The sequence below is a fragment of the Oncorhynchus mykiss genome, chromosome 20 (assembly GCF_057628025.1).
Source record: "Oncorhynchus mykiss isolate SJ-2025 chromosome 20, ASM5762802v1, whole genome shotgun sequence".
NCBI lineage: Eukaryota > Metazoa > Chordata > Actinopteri > Salmoniformes > Salmonidae > Oncorhynchus > Oncorhynchus mykiss.
The window spans coordinates 28496081-28515479 of record NC_143041.1 but is presented as its reverse complement, the minus strand read 5'-3'; the positions used below and the strand labels follow the sequence as shown (position 1 = coordinate 28515479).

Genomic DNA, 19399 nt, shown 5'->3' with positions numbered 1-19399 from the left:
CCTCAAAACTTGAGACATCTGTGGCATTGTGTTGTGTGACAAAACTGCACATTGTAGAGTGGACTTTAAATTGTACCCAGCACAGTTTATTGATATGCCACACTTGACAGGTGGATGGAGTATCTTGGCAAAGAAGAAATGTGCACTAAAAGGGATGTAAACAAATTTGTGCACAGAATTTGAGAGAAATACGTTTTTTGTGTGCCTATGGAACATTTCGGGATCATTTACTTCAGCTCATAAAACATGGGACCAACACTTTACATGTTGTGTTTATATTTTTGTTCAGTATAAGTGATACCAAATCTAGACTTTGGTAATTACAGTGTCTTTGGAAAGTATTCAGACCCCTTGACTTTTTCCATGTTTTGTTAGGTTCCCATCGGGTTTTTGGTCACCTCCTTGGCCAAGGTCCTCCCCCGATTGCTCAGTTTGGCTGAGCAGCCAGCTCTAGGAAGACTCTTGGTGTTTCCAAACTTCTTCCATTTAAGAATGAGCTAATACTCTATAAGAGGAACAGGATCTCAAGCAGTAGAAAACGAGAGGTGCTGGAACTCATCTCCGGTGAGCTCCTGACCAATTCAAGCATTGGTAGACAGGAAACACTCCACAAAGTGTTTTTCTGAAGTAGTGTTTTGAAAGGTTAACACGTTATTCAACAGTACTGGTGTGATCCACAACAGGTGTCTAGACATGAGTGTGGGCCTATGTCCCAGAATCATTCAGTTGTCATAAATATAGATTACATGGCAGCCTATTGTTTTCATGAGGGGAAGTGCTGAAAGTACCTGCTATGATTGGATTAGTTTACCTCACATTGGCAGGCAAGCAGCAGGCTAAATACTTAGCCTGCTGCATTCCAACACGTGCAGCAGGGGTGTGTTTATTTGTGCATACACTAGCTAATTGTCAGGGGCTTATAGTATAGTTGTCCTGAGTCTTGGGTCAATGAGAAAACCTTTCCACATAAGACCACATCACAAACATGCATTACTCTAGGCTATTAGCTGTTTGTTTGATGAGGTTAATCAAAGAAAGAATGAAAAACAATTGGTTTGGCTGTATATGCAATGAAACTATTTAGGCTACAGAAAGAAATCATTTTATTAAACGTTACATCAGATTTGGCTAAATACCTAGAAACATCTTAATACTGATTAAATCTATCATGCAAGTTTTGGTTATGAAATTCTTTCTACAGCTACACACCGTCTTTTTTTTCTCTCTGTTCTTTCTCTTTCCCTCCTTCTGCTCTGCGCATTGTCAAACACGTGCAGCGCACGTTACACAATCCAAACAACAACAGTGCTGCCATGTGAGTGGCCCAAACTATAGAAATTGTGCCTGAACAGCTTCAGGGATTGGTCCATATGTGACCAATCACAAAAATCACAAGCGCTCTTCAGATTAGTGGGCGTTGCCTCCAGGACTTGAACAGCTGTCATGAGTGAGAACTTGTCTGTCTGTTCCTGAGCAATACAAACATCATATTGACAATTAATCTTATTTCCATAATTTTCAATGTATGTTTTTGACATTCTTAGAAAGTTTTGAAATACAATTGACATTTACATTGAGAGAATTCTATTTTTACTCAGTTGTTGTTCAGTATGCAATATACAGTTGGAAAGTATTCAAACCCCATGACTTTTCCCACATTTTTTTTACATTACAGCCTTATTCTAAAATTGATTAAATAGTTTTTTCCCCTCATCAATCTACACACAATACCCCATAATGACAAAGGAAAAACAGTTTTTTAGAAATGTTTGCAAATTTGTATAAAAAAAACTGAAATAACACATTTACGTAAGTATTCAGACCCTTTGCTCAGTACTTTGTGGAAGCACCTTTGGCAGCGATTACAGCATAGAGTATTCTTGCATATGCTATTAGCTTGGCACACCTGTATTTGGGAAGTTTCTCCCATTCTTCTTTGCAGATCCTCTCAAGCTCTGTCAGGTTGGATGGGGGGTGTTGCTGCACCACTATTTTCAGGTCTCTCCAGAGATCTTCGATCGGACTTTGGCTGGGCCACTCAAGTACATTCAGAGACTTGTACCGATGCCACTCCTGAGCTGTCTTGGAACCTCAAATCAAACACACATGGTTAGCAGATGTTATTGCGAGTGTAGCGAAATTCTTGTGCTTCTAGTTGTGCAGCAATATCTAACAAGTAATCTAACAATTCTACAACACCTAGCTAATACACACAAATCTAAGTAAAGGAATGGGATAAGAATATATACATATAAATATATTGATGAGCAATGACTGAGCGGCATAGGCAAGATGCAATATATGGTATACAATACAGTATATATATATATATATATATATATATATATATGTGAGATGAGTAATGAAAGACATGTAAACATTATTAAAGTGCCATTATTAAAGTGACTAGTGATCCATTTATAAAAGTGGCCAATGATTTCAAGTTTGTATGTACGCAGCAGCCTCTCTGTTAGTGATGGCTGTTCAACAGTCTGATGGCCTTGAGATGGAAGCTATTTTTCAGTCTCTTTCGGTCCCAGCTTTGATGCACCTGTACTGATGCTTCGCCCCAGTCTGAGGTCCTGAGTGCTCTGGAGCAGGTTTTCATCAAGGATCTCTCTATACTTTGCTCCGTTCATCTTTCCCTCAATCCTGACTACTCCCAGAGATTTTGTGGTACCCTTTCCCAGATCTGTGCTTTGACACAATCTTGTCTCAGACTTCTACGGACAATTCATTCGACCTCATGGCTTGGTTTTTGCTCTGACGTGCACTGTCAACTGTGGGATATATAGACCAGTGTGTGCCTTTCCAAATCACGTCCAACCAATTGAATTTACCACAGATGGACTCCAATCAAGTTGTAGAAACATCTCAAGGATGATCAGTGGAAACAGGATGCATCTGAGCTCAATTTCGAGTCTCATAGCGAAGGGTGTGAATTCTTACGTAAATAAGGTATTTCTCTTTTCGCTTTGTCGTTATGTAGATTGCTGAGGATTTATTTTTATTTAATACATTTTAGAATAAGGCTGTAACGTAACAAAATGTGGAAAAAAGTCAAGGGACCTGAATCCTTTCTGAAGGCACTGTGTGTACTGTACAATGAGGCCTATTGAAGTTTTTAGGATGGTTTTCCTGTGCCTGAGACACAGGCAAATGTATACACACGCACACACACAAATGTATACACACGCACACACACAAATGTATTCACATGCACGACACAACCATATCTCAGCATCCCACTAATTTCATTGAAATAACGTGAAACAATGTTGATTCAACCAGTGTGTGCCCAGTGGGATGTCTTGATCTCAATGACCTGACTTGCCTAGGCATCTTGAACAAGAGTCCAGAAATCAAAATAAATACTATTGAAGTAGGAAAATGGGAAAACATGACTAATGTGAATAAATGAATAAGTAAATGTTTCTATTTTGAACAAAACACCATATGAGCCATCCCTATATGAGCAGAAGACAGAGTATGAATAGGAGCCTGTGGTCATTTGCTTCTCCTGACCCTGCACAGAGCTGTGGGCATGGGCCAGTGATTTGTGTCTATCCTACATGCATCCCTTCAGATAGTATGTCCCAAGGAAAAGTTTGCCGCTGACCCAGTTCCCTACTTAGCAGAAATAACTGCAGTCTTCAGAGATGTTGCCGCAAGAGAGCGAGTGAGCTTATCAAACTACTTCCACCTCTCTCATGCTCCATCCACGGCAGGAAGGATATGTTTTCTTTTATGCATACAGGCTTCATCATCAGTTTTTTACTGCAGTTTGAATATTTAATTCTGAGTAGAACAAGAACTGATACTGTTCGAATTCTGAACGGCAAAGTAATGGATGTGTCTACCAACTATTACAACCTGCAAGCTCCCCCAGCACAATGGCCAACAAACAACTAGGTCATGCAAGGTTTATGGATTCATTTGGCCTTTTTCCTGCTCCCTTACTAAATAATCCTGTATATTTTGGGTATTTTGGTCTATTCAGCCCCAGACGAGTGGCTGTGTCACAGGATTACTGAGAGAGAGCAAGACAGGACTTATCCCTGATATAACTTGTCTATCTCTATCTGTTTGTTTGTGTGTGTGTGTGTGTGTGTGTGTGTGTGTGTGTGTGTGTGTGTGTGTGTGTGTGTGTGTGTGTTTTCATGCAGACATACGTTGGTACGCATGTGCTTGTTTACCTGTGTTTGCTTTCTGCTGTTGTCCTCTCTGTTGATTTGGCCTCAAATTCAGGTCACAGTACATCCCTGCCTTAGCCACTGTGACATCACGCCAGTGGGACCCAAAAATCCTAACCTAATTAGGAGGAACCACATAACACCTTACATCAGTCTCTACATCCCAAATGGCACCCTACTCCCCAGTTGACTACTTTTGACCATGACCCATAGGTCTCTGGTCAAGAGTAGTACACAAAATAAGGAATATTGTGCCATTTGGGACACTTAATGGCCTTAGTTGGGGCAACTTCAACATACAGTGTGACCAGACTCTCACGTTTATCAGTTTCATTGCCCCTATTGATTTTTATAATGAAAAGACTGTAGAAGTCCTGTTTATAAACATGTTAGTATGTCTTTAGTATTCTTGGGTTGATTGTTTTATTCAGTGTATCAATCTTGTCTTTCTTGATACAATGTAGGTTTAAACACTAGAATAATTTATAATTTACAAAGACCAATGCACCGTCCCTTTTTATGTGATCTGCGCAGGGTTGCTAGGACAAGTGATGTCACAGGCGAGTAACAGGCTGTCCACAACGGAGGACAATCCTACAGTGGGGAAGAAGCTTCCATCAAAATCCGTCTCCATCCTGCTTCATTTCGGGAAAGAGTACATTTTAAAAAGCAAGAACATAGTCTACACGTTCTGAGCTTTTGGCAATAGCAATATCGTTGTGTTCTGAAAAAGACATAGGTATAAAAGGGATGGTGAAAGTTGGATTGTTACAGAAGGAATTTAATAATCTTCTATTATTTAGGGGAGGGGGGCGTCTGAATAAAGGAGTTTGTATACCAGCAAAGTAAGGTGATATTTGGGGTGGTTAGGTAACCAAAGAGAGCAAAAACACCCGGGTGGATTTTTCAAAACAACACATTCTGAAGATTGCTTCGTAAGAATAACATTGAACCATGGAGTTAAGAGTGGGAAACCGATACAGGCTGGGAAGGAAAATTGGAAGTGGATCCTTTGGAGACATCTATTTAGGTGAGTAACGTTAGTTAGCTAAATTCTCAATAATATTAGCTACACAATAACGTTACCGTATGCTAGTTAGTTAGCTAGCTAGGTACTGTCAATTGAACATTTAATCTAGCTAACGTTAGCTACTGTACTAGCTACCAAACACCGTCACTAACCTGATAAACTAGCTTACCATCGCAACATTACGTTGTACTTTAACCATGTTGCTTGGATTGTGAATAACATAAAACAAGCTGTCAATTCTCAGCACCTCTTGTCCCTTTGGCAAACCAGTAACGTTAACTAGCTATATACAGTCAGTGTGAGGAAATAACGTTAGAATAGCCACTAACCAGCTAACGTTATCTAGCTAAGTTAGCTTGTCAAATTGAGATGCCTCTATCCAAGCAAAGCCCATGACAGTTTCACAAAACAGCAGGACAGCTACAGCCAAGCAGGTAGGCCTAATTGTCATTATTAACACAGAGATGACTACCTAGCTAGTCAATGTAATCTGGAAACTGCTTGATTGTTATTCATGTCTACTAAATGTTTGGTTTTCAAACAGCATAGGCATGACCCTGCTGGATCATGGATGGATAGAGGCTTTTAAAAAAAAAAATTAAGTAGAGTTCACTTGACAGACATACTGAAGAACAAGTCACCCACCCCAACTGAGTTTGCCAGTATACATCCCATCTGTCAAATGTCAAGGGATGAAGGGCAGTTCGCTAGCTGCAGTAGAGCTAGCCAAATACCCTGTTCTCTGCTCTGCCCTCCAGGCAGTGGCACTTGCCCACATTTTTAGGATGAAGCATAGTGAAGTTCTGAACTAGTTACCCATTTTATAGTCACAGTACAAGTGTACTTACTCTCCTGTAGCTTCCATTTGTTTGCTGCTGTGGCTGTCTTAGAATTTAGTCAAGCTACTATCAATGACAGTATTTCTGGCTGGTTTAAGGTAACATTGCTGAAATGCATTGTTGTGGCTAGTTTCAACCATTTGTCACTCAGTCTTGGCAGGGGTCAACTCCCCCTTAGCAGTTGTGTTGACTGTTGCTTGTGTGGTGCGTTTTAGTGTGTGTTTAGAGACTGGGCCCTCTGTTTTTTGCAGTGGTCCATAATCATCAGTCAGCGGTCAACTGAAATTACATTCTGATATGTTATCATCACCTCCAGGGTTTAGCTTACACATACTTTTGTCATAAAGGTCACTGAACACGTCTTGTTTTTGTATGAGTGAGTTTGAATCTTGTCATGCCGTAACTGTAACTGTTGTCATAATCCTGCTATGCTTCGTGGAGTCATGTTTTCCTATGCGTGATAGGGAGGAGTATTCCTATGTTAAATGCTAAATGGGTTTTTACAGGGCCTCAGAGTTTCTGAATTTGGTGTATGTCCTATCCTCATTGTATGCGTTTTCAGGTGACTGTAGCAATTCCTCTGGTTGAGTTGAAGCAGGAGCACATCTTGTCCAGCTACAGGGTTCAACACAATTGTCCAGCTTCTTGGCACTACTGTAGCACATGGCAGTTAGTGTATACAGCAGAAAGAGCTTATTGTTGATGGGGATGACATCTGCAAAGTTTCTAACAGCCATGTCGTTGTTTCACAAACCGTCTGTCAGATGTTTAATGCCTACTACTGCCCTACTATGTCCTGTCTGTCTGTACTAGCCTGTCACGAGTCACAGCTCCAAACCCCATCCCGCCACCTCTTCCCCTTTTCTAAACAAATAGTTCTAAACCCCATGTAAGGCCAAAAGGCTGCTTGACTTGCTTCTCAGTTGCTTGTTGTTGGATGTTTTGTTTTGAAAGGGTTGGGTCATTTGGATACTGACTGGAAACATTTTGTGGCAAATGTTATTCCCGTCTTTGAGTTGTTAAATGCACTGTTTGTGCATTTTCGGGTTCAGAGACACTGACTGGGAAAAGTCGATGATTTCTATGTTCTTACATGGCTGCAGTTATGGTCGATATATGAATTATGTTGCACATGTATAAGTCATTAAACTTCTATAGTGCTTTTCATAGAATCTCAAAGCTCTTTAAGAACAACAAACAACCAACATGTGATGACGGGTCAACCAATCGAGGCCAAGTCAAGTATGCAGATGAGAAACCGCATGTCCAACTCCATTGAAGTTCAATGTTCCAACTCAACAGACATGAATCGTGTAGGGCTGAGTAGATGTTTTTAGAAGAGTAAACCTGTAAAAAGGTAATCCAGCCCACCCCACACACCACTGCTCCAAACCACTAAGGATATGGCGTGGTTGTTTCCTTTTGACACCCTAGCTGGATTGTATAACCAGGCCTAGAACATCTTTATCTCTCCTAGGCTGCCTGCCTCTTCATTAAGCCTCTAGAAAATATTGAAACATTAAAACATTCTGACACCAATAGAACTATGTTGAGTTCATATAGTTTGAAGTACAATTGAAGTACAATTTGTTCAAATGTGTTTAATTGTTAGAGCATACAGACTTGACTGCCAATTCTGTAGATTTTCTCAATGCACATGAAGTAATCCATGTTTTGGAAGGCTAAACCGTTATGAATGATGTCAGTCCCAAGTGCCCATTGTAATAGGCTTTGTAATGGGACAGACAATATAATGTCAGCGAGGGGTGGATTTGCCCCCATCCTAGGTCACCTGTGTGTTCCTTCGTACTCCTCAGGTGTCAGTTTGGGGGGGGCACACGCAGGCGTGTGGTGAACCGTCCTACACACACAGAGGGGAAGCTCCAGTCAGCTGTATTTCCCTCTCTGCTCTGCTCTCCAGTGTGGACTAATGCATTCCCCTTTATGTAACCACATGTATGATTCATTCGACATGTTATTGTGTGTGCGTGCATGGAGGTGTTAAGTAAAGTGCTTTTCAGGAGATGGTCTGAGTCATACATGGACTGACTGTAAGCCTACTTTTGAAATGAAATGTCAGATATGAAAAGCTCCCCTGTTTCCCACTACTAACATACAGTGCAGCAAATGTGCACATCTTCAATGCATTTTTTAAAAAAATCTCATATTGCCCTTTTTTCCCACTTTGTATGAAAAGGGCCATTTGCAAGCAGCGCAAAGAGAAGTAGGCCCAGTACTAAAGTAACAGGCTAGGTGTGTTTTACATTGTAACTCTTCAAGCTTATGAGTCTTCGAGTCTTATTCGAGTCTTATGTAACACCTTGGACCATTTTTCACATATTAAACATAATTTCATGTTCCTAGGTAATGCTCTGCTGGCCCTCTATAGTCACTCTGAATTTATGTTTTCACTGCTGCTGGGCAGGGTCAACACAAATGACCACAGCCACAAAGTCATAATAATGGCTATTTCTACAATTTATCTTCTTAAAATCTGATTTTAACCTTAACCACACTGTTGACCTCATGCCTAACTTTTTAAATTAAGACCAGAAAGCTAATTTCTGTTTATATTAATTTGTATAATATTGCCCATTTGTATTTTTTGTCTCTGGTAACTAGTGACAACCACTGTGCAGGGAGGGATGGGCCCTGACTCACTCTCTACTCCCCTTCCCTGTTCTGTTGTCCCTTGTCTGTGCTCTTGTAGAATACTGGTTGAGGGGTGGAGATGATGTAGTTAATTATTCCTTGCCCACAAACATTCGACCACCCATCAGAGATGATTGCAATACAGTCTGCTTTCTCTATGATTTGCTTGACCTTCACTTGAACTCGGTTGAACTTTGCATCCAGCAAGTTAGTAGATAAAGCCTGTCTGGTTGGAGGGGTGTATGCTGGGTGGAGAATATTCAGAAATCTCTTCCAATCTTGCCTGTGAGCATCAGAGCTGACCCAGTTGCATACACAGCTCGAGCAAGACATTCATCAGCATTTCTCTGACTATGTTCCTCCATTGAGTCAAAAAAAACTTCTGATTCCAGAAGGACCATGAGCTGTTGCTATCGATAAGGTGTCTGATTCATCATTTTCACCTCGAATAGAAGTAGAGGGACTTGTCAGAGGTTGTGAGTGCTGAGGGAACTTATGCACTTGGCCAGCTGATTCTGCATCTTTGTTGCATTCTTCACATAGGATTATGCACAGTATTTGCAAATGTACACAGCTTTTCCTTCTACATTAGCTGCAGTGAAATGTCTCCACACATTAGATAGTGCTCGTGGCATTTTCATGTAAAGATTGGGAAGAAAATAGCAAAAAAAATAATAATACAATTCCATGTACAGATCAATAGTTAAGCAGTTAGATTAAACAACTCCTTTGTAAGATTTTTTTAATTTTTAAATGAAATATGTATGGAAACAGGTGAATTAACACTTCTCAGTTAGCAGGCTCAAGCAAGCTAAAACCCACATGGTAGCAAGAACTAACTAGCAGAATTTAACAAGTTAGAAATGATTTAAACACACTTTGCTGTAGGCTACTATTTACTAGTTAACAAAAAATCATGTATGTCATATAAAATATGTTCACCCCACCCAGTATTGTAATCAAAACTTACCAGAAAGCATGTAGTCCTTGGCTCAGACAGTGTAGTAGTGTGGGCTCAATAGCATCTCATTAGTGTGCAAGATCTTAAGAATCAGCTGTACATGTGTTGGAAGAATGAACTGTGCATGCAGTGTTGGAATTCCATTGAATTTGGGATAGTTTAACCAAACTTCTTCAATGAATTTAAGCAAAATTCCCGGGCTTAACTTCCCATGGAAAATGTCTGGAAAATCTTTGGAAATTTACTGGAAAATTTCTGACCCTTTGCAACCCTAGTCTGAATACTTTTTGAATGCACTGTTTATCCCCCGTCTGTGCTGCAATGCTCAGTCAGCAGGGACATGCACATCACGAGGGACCAGAGTTTCCCCTCCCTTCGTGGGCAGGAAAAAAACATCCAGGCCATAAACATTTCTAAGCATAAACCATGCTCTGTGAACCAAAATCAGTAATTGACTGCTCTCTATTCATCTCCATACATTTTTATCGATAGTCCTTCTCTTTGTCCCCCAGGCACAGACATCTCAGTGGGAGAGGAGGTGGCCATCAAGCTGGAATGTGTGAAGACCAAGCACCCACAGCTCCACATCGAGAGCAAGATCTACAAGATGATGCAGGGAGGAGGTGAGACCTGGGTCTAAACCATTATACATGGGCCTTGCTGTGGGCTATCAGTCCTGGTCTATCTCTCCCCACTCCTCTCCTCTTTCTCTCCTATCTACCCCCTCCATTGCTCTCGTGCTCCCCCCACACCACCTTCCCCCATGTTAATGTGGTTTTCACATCACTGGACAAGCAGGCAGTCATCCACATGAGTCAGTCAGTCCAGTCATGCCAGCCAGCAGCCTGAGAGAGTGGACTCAGTGGAACCTGTCATCCGATCACAGAGCCAGAGAAACACCACACAGGAAATCACATTAAACCCAATAGAGAATGTCATTTAAGTGAACTAGAGATGGGTTTAAAAACAGATTAACTAACCATGATTAAGTTGAAGTCATCAATTTGCTTTCCCACTTCTAACCTCCCATGTGTGTTTTTTCCATAACAGTGGGCATTCCTACAATAAAGTGGTGTGGAGCAGAGGGAGACTACAACGTGATGGTGATGGAGCTGCTAGGCCCCAGTCTGGAGGACCTGTTCAACTTCTGCTCCCGCAAGTTCAGCCTCAAGACTGTCCTGCTGCTGGCTGACCAGATGGTGAGACAACTGACAGAGCGGGTGTTCACCAACAGCATTAAATATTCCGCTCTTATGCTGACTATTAGGGCCACTTGTATCTTCTGAAGTTATGACCACTATATGCTATGAAATTTGCTTGCATGTTCGCTAGCTATTATTTGTTAGCAGATTAGAAGCGCAAAGTAAAGCTCTCCAGGAGGAGTAGTGTCCACTCCTGCTCTTATGTATGTGAAAAAAAACTATTTTTCAGATCAGCCGTATTGAGTACATCCACTCTAAGAACTTCATCCACAGAGATGTGAAGCCTGACAACTTCCTGATGGGCCTGGGCAAGAAGGGCAACCTGGTGTACATCATTGACTTTGGCCTGGCCAAGAAGTACCGCGACGCCCGCACACACCAGCACATCCCCTACCGCGAGAACAAGAACCTGACCGGCACGGCACGCTACGCATCCATCAACACACACCTGGGGATAGGTAGGTTGCATACACACACCTGGACATTGATCTCACACACACACTATTCAAACAGGGCCAGTGTGTGACTTTCTCCCTCCCTCTCTCTACAGAGCAGTCTCGTCGTGATGACCTGGAGTCTCTTGGTTACGTCCTGATGTACTTCAACCTGGGCTCTCTGCCCTGGCAGGGCCTCAAGGCCGCCACCAAGAGGCAGAAGTATGAACGCATCAGTGAGAAGAAGATGTCAACCCCTATCGAGGTGCTCTGCAAGGGATACCCCTGTACGTAGTCTGATTTATCATTCCTGGTTTAAGCATAGTTGATTTATACAAACACACTCCTACTCTGTGCTTAGGTATGGATATCTATGACAGTGTAGGATTGTCTTTGTCCATTTGATTGTCTGTAATGTTTCTGTACCTCTTCAGAGGCCATGCGGTGACCCTGTAAAATAAAAGATGAAGGAATTTCCCTACAGGATGATAATAAAGGATTCTAACACTTTTCTCCCTCCTCACAGCGGAGTTCTCCACCTACCTGAACTTCTGTCGCTCTCTGCGGTTCGATGACAAGCCGGACTACTCTTACCTGAGACAGCTGTTCAGAAACCTGTTCCACAGACAGGGCTTCTCCTACGACTACGTCTTTGACTGGAACATGCTCAAGTTTGTGAGTACTGCCTCTATTCATTGTTAATTAACAATCTATTAAACATATACTGTTTTTATTGCACATCTTAATAATCCTCTTAACAATTAGGCAATGGTACCTCAGTGGCAGTTTTCTGATCTAGTCTCCATTTCTACCCCTCTGACTGCCCCTAATTCCAAGGGGGCCAACCGTGCAGCGGAGGAGGCGGAGCGGGAGCGGAGGGACAGAGAGGATAGGCTGAGACACGGCAGAAACCCTGGGGCCAGGGGACTCCCGGCCGCCTCAGGACGACCCCGAGGAACACAGGATCCGGCGCCGCCTACACCCCTCACACCCACCTCACACACAGGTTAGTGTCTCTCTCTCACACTTTGATATATGGTTTACATAATAATGTTATTGTCTCTTGTCATGGTCAGGAAGTACAGTGGGGCAAAAAGGTATTTAAACCACAGCCATCATGTTTCCCAGCATGCTCAATGCAGGTGATTTAAAAAAAAAAAAATGTGTGGGGGGGGGTTTTGTACATTGATTAATGTTGTGCTACTTTTCTAAACTAATCCAATGTGTTACTTGGATGTATTGCACACATTACTGAAATGGTTGTCCAGTTTAAATGCATTCGATACACTCATATTTTAGTCTTCCCAACCCTGGCAGTCATTCTGAATAAAAGTGAATACAAAGTGGAGTGAATACAAATTCCTAATGTTGATGTTCCCACTCTGGCTGAATTCCAATTGGAATTACACATTACTTTGCAAGCCATCATAAATGTGATTTTCAGGCCTGATGTGGCCTGTAAACCATGTGTTTCTGGCCACTGTATTGGGGTAAAACTAGTCCCTCAACATAAGGCCTTATGAAGTATGTACAGTGGGGCAAAAAAGTATTTAGTCAGCCACCAATTGTGCAAGTTCTCCCACTTAAAAAGATGAGAGGCCTGTAATTTTCATCATATGTACACTTCAACTACAACAGACAAAATGAGGGAAAAGAATCCAAAAAATCACATTGTAGGATTTTTAATGAATTTATTTGCAAATTATGGTGGAAAATAAGTATTTGGTCAATAACAAAAGTTTATCTCAATACTTTGTTATATACCCTTTGTTGGCAATGACAGAGGTCAAATGTTTTCTGTAAGTCTTCACAAGGTTTTCACACACTGTTGCTGGTATTTTGGCCCATTCCTCCATGCAGATCTCCTCTAGGGCAGGGCTGTTGCTGGGCAACACGGACTTTCAACTCCCTCCAAAGATTTTCTATGGTGTTGAGATCTGGAGACTGGCTAGGCCACTCCAGGACTTTGAAATGCTTCTTACGAAGCCACTCCTCCTTTGCCCGGGCGGTGTGTTTGAGATCATTGTCATGCTGAAAGACCCAGCCACGTTTCATATTCAATGCCCTTGCTGATGGAAGGAGGTTTTCACTCAAAATCTCACGATACATGGCCCCATTCATTCTTTCCTTTACACGGATCAGTCGTCCTGGTCCCTTTGCAGAAAAACAGCCCCAAAGCATGATGTTTCCACCCTTATGCTTCACATTAGGTATGGTGTTTTTTGGATGCAACTCAGCATTTTTGTCCTCCAAACACGACAAGTTGAGTTTTTACCAAAAAGTTATATTTTGGTTTCATCTGACCATATGACATTCTCCCAATCTTCTTCTGGATCATCCAAATGCTCTCTAGCAAACTTCAGACGGGCCTGGACATGTACTGGCTTAAGCAGGGGGACACATCTGGTACTGCAGGATTTGAGTCCCTGGCGGCGTAGTGTGTTACTGATGGTAGGCTTTGTTACTTTGGTCCCAGCTCTCTGCAGGTCATTCACTAGGTCCCCCCGTGTGGTTCTGGTATTTTTGTTCACCGTTCTTGTGATCATTTTGACCCCAAGGGGTGAGATCTTGCGTGGAGCCCCAGATCGAGGGAGATTATCAGTGGTCTTGTATGTCTTCCATTTCCTAATAATTGCCCCCACAGTTGATTTATTCAAACCAAGCTGCTTACCTATTGCAGATTCAGTCTTCCCAGCCTGGTGCAAGTCTACAATTGTGTTTCTGGTGTCCTTTGACAGCTCTTTGGTCTTGGCCATAGTGGAGTTTGGAGTGTGACTGTTTGAGGTTGTGGACAGGTGTCTTTTATACTGATAACAAGTTCAAACAGGTGCCATTAATACAGGTAACGAGTGGAGGACAGAGGAGCCTCTTAAAGAAGAAGTTACATGTCTGTGAGAGCCAGAAATCTTGCTTGTTTGTAGGTGACCAAATACTTATTTTTCACCATAATTTGCAAATAAATTCATAAAAAATCCTACAATGTGATTTTCTGGATTTTTTTCTCATTTTGTCTGTCATAGTTGAAGTGTACCTATGATGAAAATTACAGGCCTCTCTCATCTTTTTAAGTGGGAGAACTTGCACAATTGGTGACTGACTAAATACTTTTTTGCACCACTGTATTTGTTTCTCCTGTCTCTTTTTCTCTCCTCTAGCCAACATGTCTCCACGACCGGCGTCCGGTATGGAACGAGAGAGAAAAGTGAGCATGCGGCTTCACCGGGGAGCTCCCGTTAACGTCTCCTCGTCCGACCTGACGGGACACCAGGACACCTCTCGCATGTCCACCTCACAGGTACAAGCTCGTCCCAACCCCAGATGCACCCCCTCGGCCCTCACCAGAACACCACTGACCTCATACGACCACCGCCCATCATGACCCACCCCTCCAGAGGAATATGGAGAACAGAACCAATAAAGTTGTCTATAGTCAAAACCTAAACAGGAATGTCTCTTGACTTTGGATCTCAATAAGGAGTAGCTAGCTGTAAGTCTAGGAGTGCATCAGTAAGGCCTGGCTTGCATCAACATGATTCAAGACATTAATAAACATGAAGATGTTTATTGGAGGGAGGCACTTCAACTAGCTAAGTAAAGGGCCCTGGCTTTAGTCTGCCAAACAAGACTAAAGGAGAAGATGCACGGAAGGAAATTCACCCCAGGCTTCAGGGTACTGAAGAGGACACTATAATGAAATATCCCCACTCTCCTTAGGCAACATCGCCCTATTCTCCTTGGCGATCTCTTTACGTTTCCACCAGGTGATCATGAGAGTTGTAGTTTTTATCTCCCACACATTGGTGTGTTATAGTAAGCATGCCATACTACAGACCCAGATCCAGTTGTCTGACTTGACCTATGGCCTTCTCTCTCCCTCCACTAACCTCAGAATAGCATTCCCTTCGACAATCACGCCAACTAGATGCTCGCCATATCCTTGTGTGATGGCCCGATGGCCACACTGGGTGAGTCCCGCTGAGGCTGGCGCTGGGTTCTAAAGTACCAGGGATGCACGCCTCCAGTCCTAATGGGAAGTACTGTCTGTCTGCAGGCTCTTGTTCCTCTCTGATATACGCTATGAAAGGGAGTTGAGACAAGTACCTTCAATGTTAACAGCTTATGACAAAAGGAACTACTTTTTGTTAGTCAGCTGGCCAGCCTATTCCCTTTCATAGCGTATTGATCATTCAATGAGCCTGACTTGCCAGGTCCTATTGGACCAGATGCCTCAGTTATTCTGATGCATCTGACACTGTCTCCCTTGAGAACTGGAGCGGTGCATTCCAACCTTGTGATAACAAACCAACGTGTGGAACCAGTGTTTCTGCTATTTCTGGCTGTTACCCTACCTAGCTCTGTGACCTATCCTCAGCACAGTGCTTGTGACTTGTTGCAGTGGTTGGACTGTGGTGATGCCTGTCTGACATTCTCCAGCATGTGACTGCATTGGTTCCTATCCTGCTCCTAACTCCCCAGTCTTACCTATAGAGGGGTGGGTGTGTGTGTCCTTCAAACCCTTGTCTCCCTTGGCTTTTACCACTGCTCAATGCTGCATGGTTTTTCGTAGGTCTCTGGAAATTATCACCAAGCTAAAGTTTAGATTTGCTATGTCTGAAAGCATATACTGCATTTTGTTTTCTTGTTCTGATGAGTGAATGACGCACCAGACTGAGGCCATGTGGCCCATCGCTGCTTGCCTTCATCTCTCACACTATGTATCACCCTCAGCATATCTTCTGCACTACATGGAAATACTGCTGTTTCTGCTGAGCAATGTGACAAAATGAATCTATTGTCAGGCCTTCATGCATGATATGGTTTTGAAACTTCTGATGTTTCAAGTCTGATATTTTTATTTCAACTTAAGTGCAGTGTTGTGTAGATGAAATTGAGTAATAATGTAAGTATAGTTCAGTATATTTAATGATAAGATGGAGATTGCATGCAGAGAAGCGAGAGTAGAGATCCCCCGCCTGCTGTAAATGTATGAGAGTATAAAAGTTGACCCCTCCCCTCTCTCTTCTCCCCTCAGTTGGTGTCTGGCATGATTCCTGGTGGCCTCCACTCTGCAGTGCCTCGATGAGACAAGACCCACAATGCCACTGGCACAGCAGAGGACAGCACCAAGCCTGGCTCAACCAATCGGCAGCCAGCTCGCTAACTACTACAGAAAACATCGGAAGACCACCTCTCTCCTGACCTGGCAATGTCTGGTTGTTCCTTTCTTTCACCCTAGTTTTCTTGTTCCTTGCCCACTTGGTCTCTCTCTCCCTCTATGCTCTCTTTCTAGCTTTCTCTGTACTCTCTCCTGAACACTTACAATTGTTTCGATAAAAAAACTTGGAAATAAGTACCACATCTGCGACCTCTTTTCCCAGAGACATTTTCCATGCCTGTGCAGAGACTGGTCTTCGCTGTGATGGCGATCTAACCGAGTTCTTTTAAGACTGAAACGACAAACGGAATGACAACAACTGCCACCGTTATTGCCGTGGTTACTACTCCTCATCCATGGCACTTTGTCAATAAAGACACTCATTTCTACTCCCACTGTACATTACTACATAATAAATCTGATATGAAAAGAGCTGATCCAAGATTGAGGCTCTGTTTTAAATGGGTCGTTTTGGGTGTACTGCTTTTCATTTGTACATCTGTTTTCTCTGACCACCAGCTGGTTTTCTATTGTTTTCACAGCTCTGGTCTGTAACTCTAAAGCCATTTGTAATACATACTATTTGCATGTTTTAACACTTTGAACTGCTGATATGTAGGGTTTTAACTCTAAATCACATCTGAAATTTTCATCTGTATTTCTAGATGGGGTTTAATGGTCAAAGTTGCTCAAGTTGTATATGTATAGGAGGGCCCCGTAAAGGTTTCCTTGTCTCCCCAACCAAGACAGTCTCTCATGGACTACTGTACAGATCTACATGCTCATTTCCTGTTATTTGTAATATTTCTAAGCTGTGAAATACATGTAATATAGATGTTTACTTTTTGAGGTGAATTCGGGTTGGGTTTCTTAAATTGGGTCTGCTCAAAAGTGTGACATCACTGTCCTATAATCGGTCTGGTTCGGTCCAGTTTTGGGCTGTCATAATCATTATCCGTGCCCAGGCTTGTGCTGCGTCTGTCCAAAAAGATGAAGTGCAGGATTGTTTTAGTTGGAGTGCCTCAAATTCACAAAAATTGAGAGCACTCACACAGAGACTTACCAGTGTCAGTTTAAAATAGCAGCCATTTAACAATGATTTTGTTTTATTGATTGTGAACTGACACTTTTATATTTTCTTATTGTCTCCATGATGTGAACACTGGTGTTATTTGTACATGTTTTGAGAAATAAAATGGTGCTGCACTGATGTGGCTACAAGCAAAGGCACGTGCACTTAACTAAAGATCTGTCTTTACTTTGTATTTCCTGATAAATTAACCGATTAACACTTCTCTTGGGTGGGCTATGGTCTTTGACGTTCAACTCAATGGTCGCGTTACCCTGTTCAGACGTTGCATGCATCAACCAATGATTGCGTGCCACATCGACTGCTGTCGGGCACGAGATCGCTATAACATCTGGTTAGCTGATACGTTAAATACCTATCCATGCTTTGTAAGATCTGACATGCGTCAGCAACACCTGGACAGAGTAACGCGCCAAATCTCTACTGATCTTCAACAAAGAGTGTGGAGCAAGAGTTTGGGATATTCAACTCAACCTCAGTCAGCAAAATTTGTATTTTTAGGGTCTGCACAGCTGAATCGTTACCATGGTTCACCCCTATAGAACCATTTTAATGCAGGCCTGATTCCTGACTAGTCATTTTATCCTATGGTTTAACCCATGGGCAGTTTGGTCAATCACTGACTCACCCTTCTATGTGTAATTAACTAAGCTACCAGCTCTGAAATAATATTACTTTTATCTCTCATTTGTATTTGCCACTGTATTTGTGTACTTTAAAAACTGTAAATAAATGAAGTACTTGTACTCTGTGTGCTTTCATTTTCAAACGTGGAAAGAAAAGGTATATATAGTTAATATATTTGATGTCTTAACCTGTGTGCAGACTACCACTAGACGCGCACACTGCAATTGCCTACGCTGGACACCCGAGGGGAAGACCTAACCCGGGGAACCCTAACCAAAAAGGCCGCAGACCGGAAGCAGTGGGGCTCTCTTGTGGATGCCTCAAGACAAAAATAGGATTTAATAAATTAGTAAATGTCAATCTCCAATATAGGGTGATAATCTCCTAGATCAGGGATATTGCTCTGTTTTACCTGACACCTTTTGTCTTAGGTCTAAATGAGTCCTTGATTAGAGGGGAAGAATGAGAAAAAATATTTTTCATTATCATACTAAAATACAAACCATGCCTGTGTTGGTCAAAAGAGTGTGAGAAAGGGTTGTGTTACGCCCAAAGACCCTTAGAGGGCGTTATTAGACAGCCTTGAACGCTCTCAAGGGGTATACTACAATGCACAATCAATGCCTTAGCCAGCTAACTTTGATAAACAACCAGAAATAAACACTTGATTTTCCAGCTTCGTTAAGTAAGCTAAACATGTGTTCGGTTGTTGAGTCAATTAGACCGTGTCCATTTCAAGCTTATCGTTCAAAAAATTCAAAAGTTATTTCAGAATATTCAGGCAAGTTAACTGGCTAACTCCTTGGTCTTGTTTTGTAGTACACCCCTCAGATGCTGTACCTCAGGGAGAAAAAAACATGATTCAGTCAACAGAGATACACTACCAATTGTGTTAATAATGGTTCTGAATCCCATTTGAAGTGATTAAGGGCCGTTGTTGATTTGGCATAGCGCTACCACCAATACACTACCCCCAGCTAGGGTTCTGTACAACACAAATCTTGCCTAAGATGATTGGAGAGTTGGCCTAACATGTATGTGTGTTTTATTACATACCCATTAGAGCGTTTGAAGAGTCAACCACAATTCAAGCACTTTCTCCAAATAATATATGTATTAGGTTGGCATAGCAACACGTCAGGAAGCCAACTACACAGTATCTCAGAAAGATAGGTATTGAATAAATCCGCAAGTTTTACAATCAACAAATACCCAG

General features: G+C 42.1%; 1 protein-coding gene across 3 annotated transcripts; it reads left to right on the top strand.

The window, feature by feature from the left end:
• The first annotated feature begins 4716 nt into the window (after positions 1-4716).
• Positions 4717-18302, top strand: LOC110499233 (casein kinase I). Of its 3 annotated transcripts, none has more exons than XM_090212859.1 (10): positions 4723-5223; positions 10188-10298; positions 10726-10874; positions 11107-11335; positions 11428-11598; positions 11838-11986; positions 12149-12317; positions 14467-14606; positions 15206-15276; positions 16344-18302. In XM_090212859.1, the coding sequence occupies exons 1-9, from the start codon at positions 5148-5150 to the stop codon at positions 15254-15256; spliced, it is 1245 nt and encodes a 414-aa protein (XP_090068985.1). In that variant the 5' UTR covers positions 4723-5147; the 3' UTR covers positions 15257-15276; positions 16344-18302. The 3 variants fall into 3 exon arrangements, with proteins under 3 accessions (XP_021431914.2, XP_090068985.1, XP_021431915.1); XM_021576240.3 differs by having other exon boundaries at positions 15201-15276; XM_021576239.3 differs by lacking the exon at positions 15206-15276 and having other exon boundaries at positions 4717-5223.
• Positions 18303-19399: the final 1097 nt, after the last annotated feature.

Excerpts from the sequence above, each read along its gene's own strand:
- LOC110499233 (XM_021576239.3), top strand. The coding sequence starts at position 5,148 with ATGGAGTTAAGAGTGGGAAACCGATACAGGCTGGGAAGGAAAATTGGA. Across the intron at positions 10,875-11,106 it reads TGCTGCTGGCTGACCAGATG|ATCAGCCGTATTGAGTACAT; the intron begins GTGAGACAACTG and ends ACTATTTTTCAG. Across the intron at positions 14,607-16,343 it reads CTCGCATGTCCACCTCACAG|TTGGTGTCTGGCATGATTCC; the intron begins GTACAAGCTCGT and ends TTCTCCCCTCAG.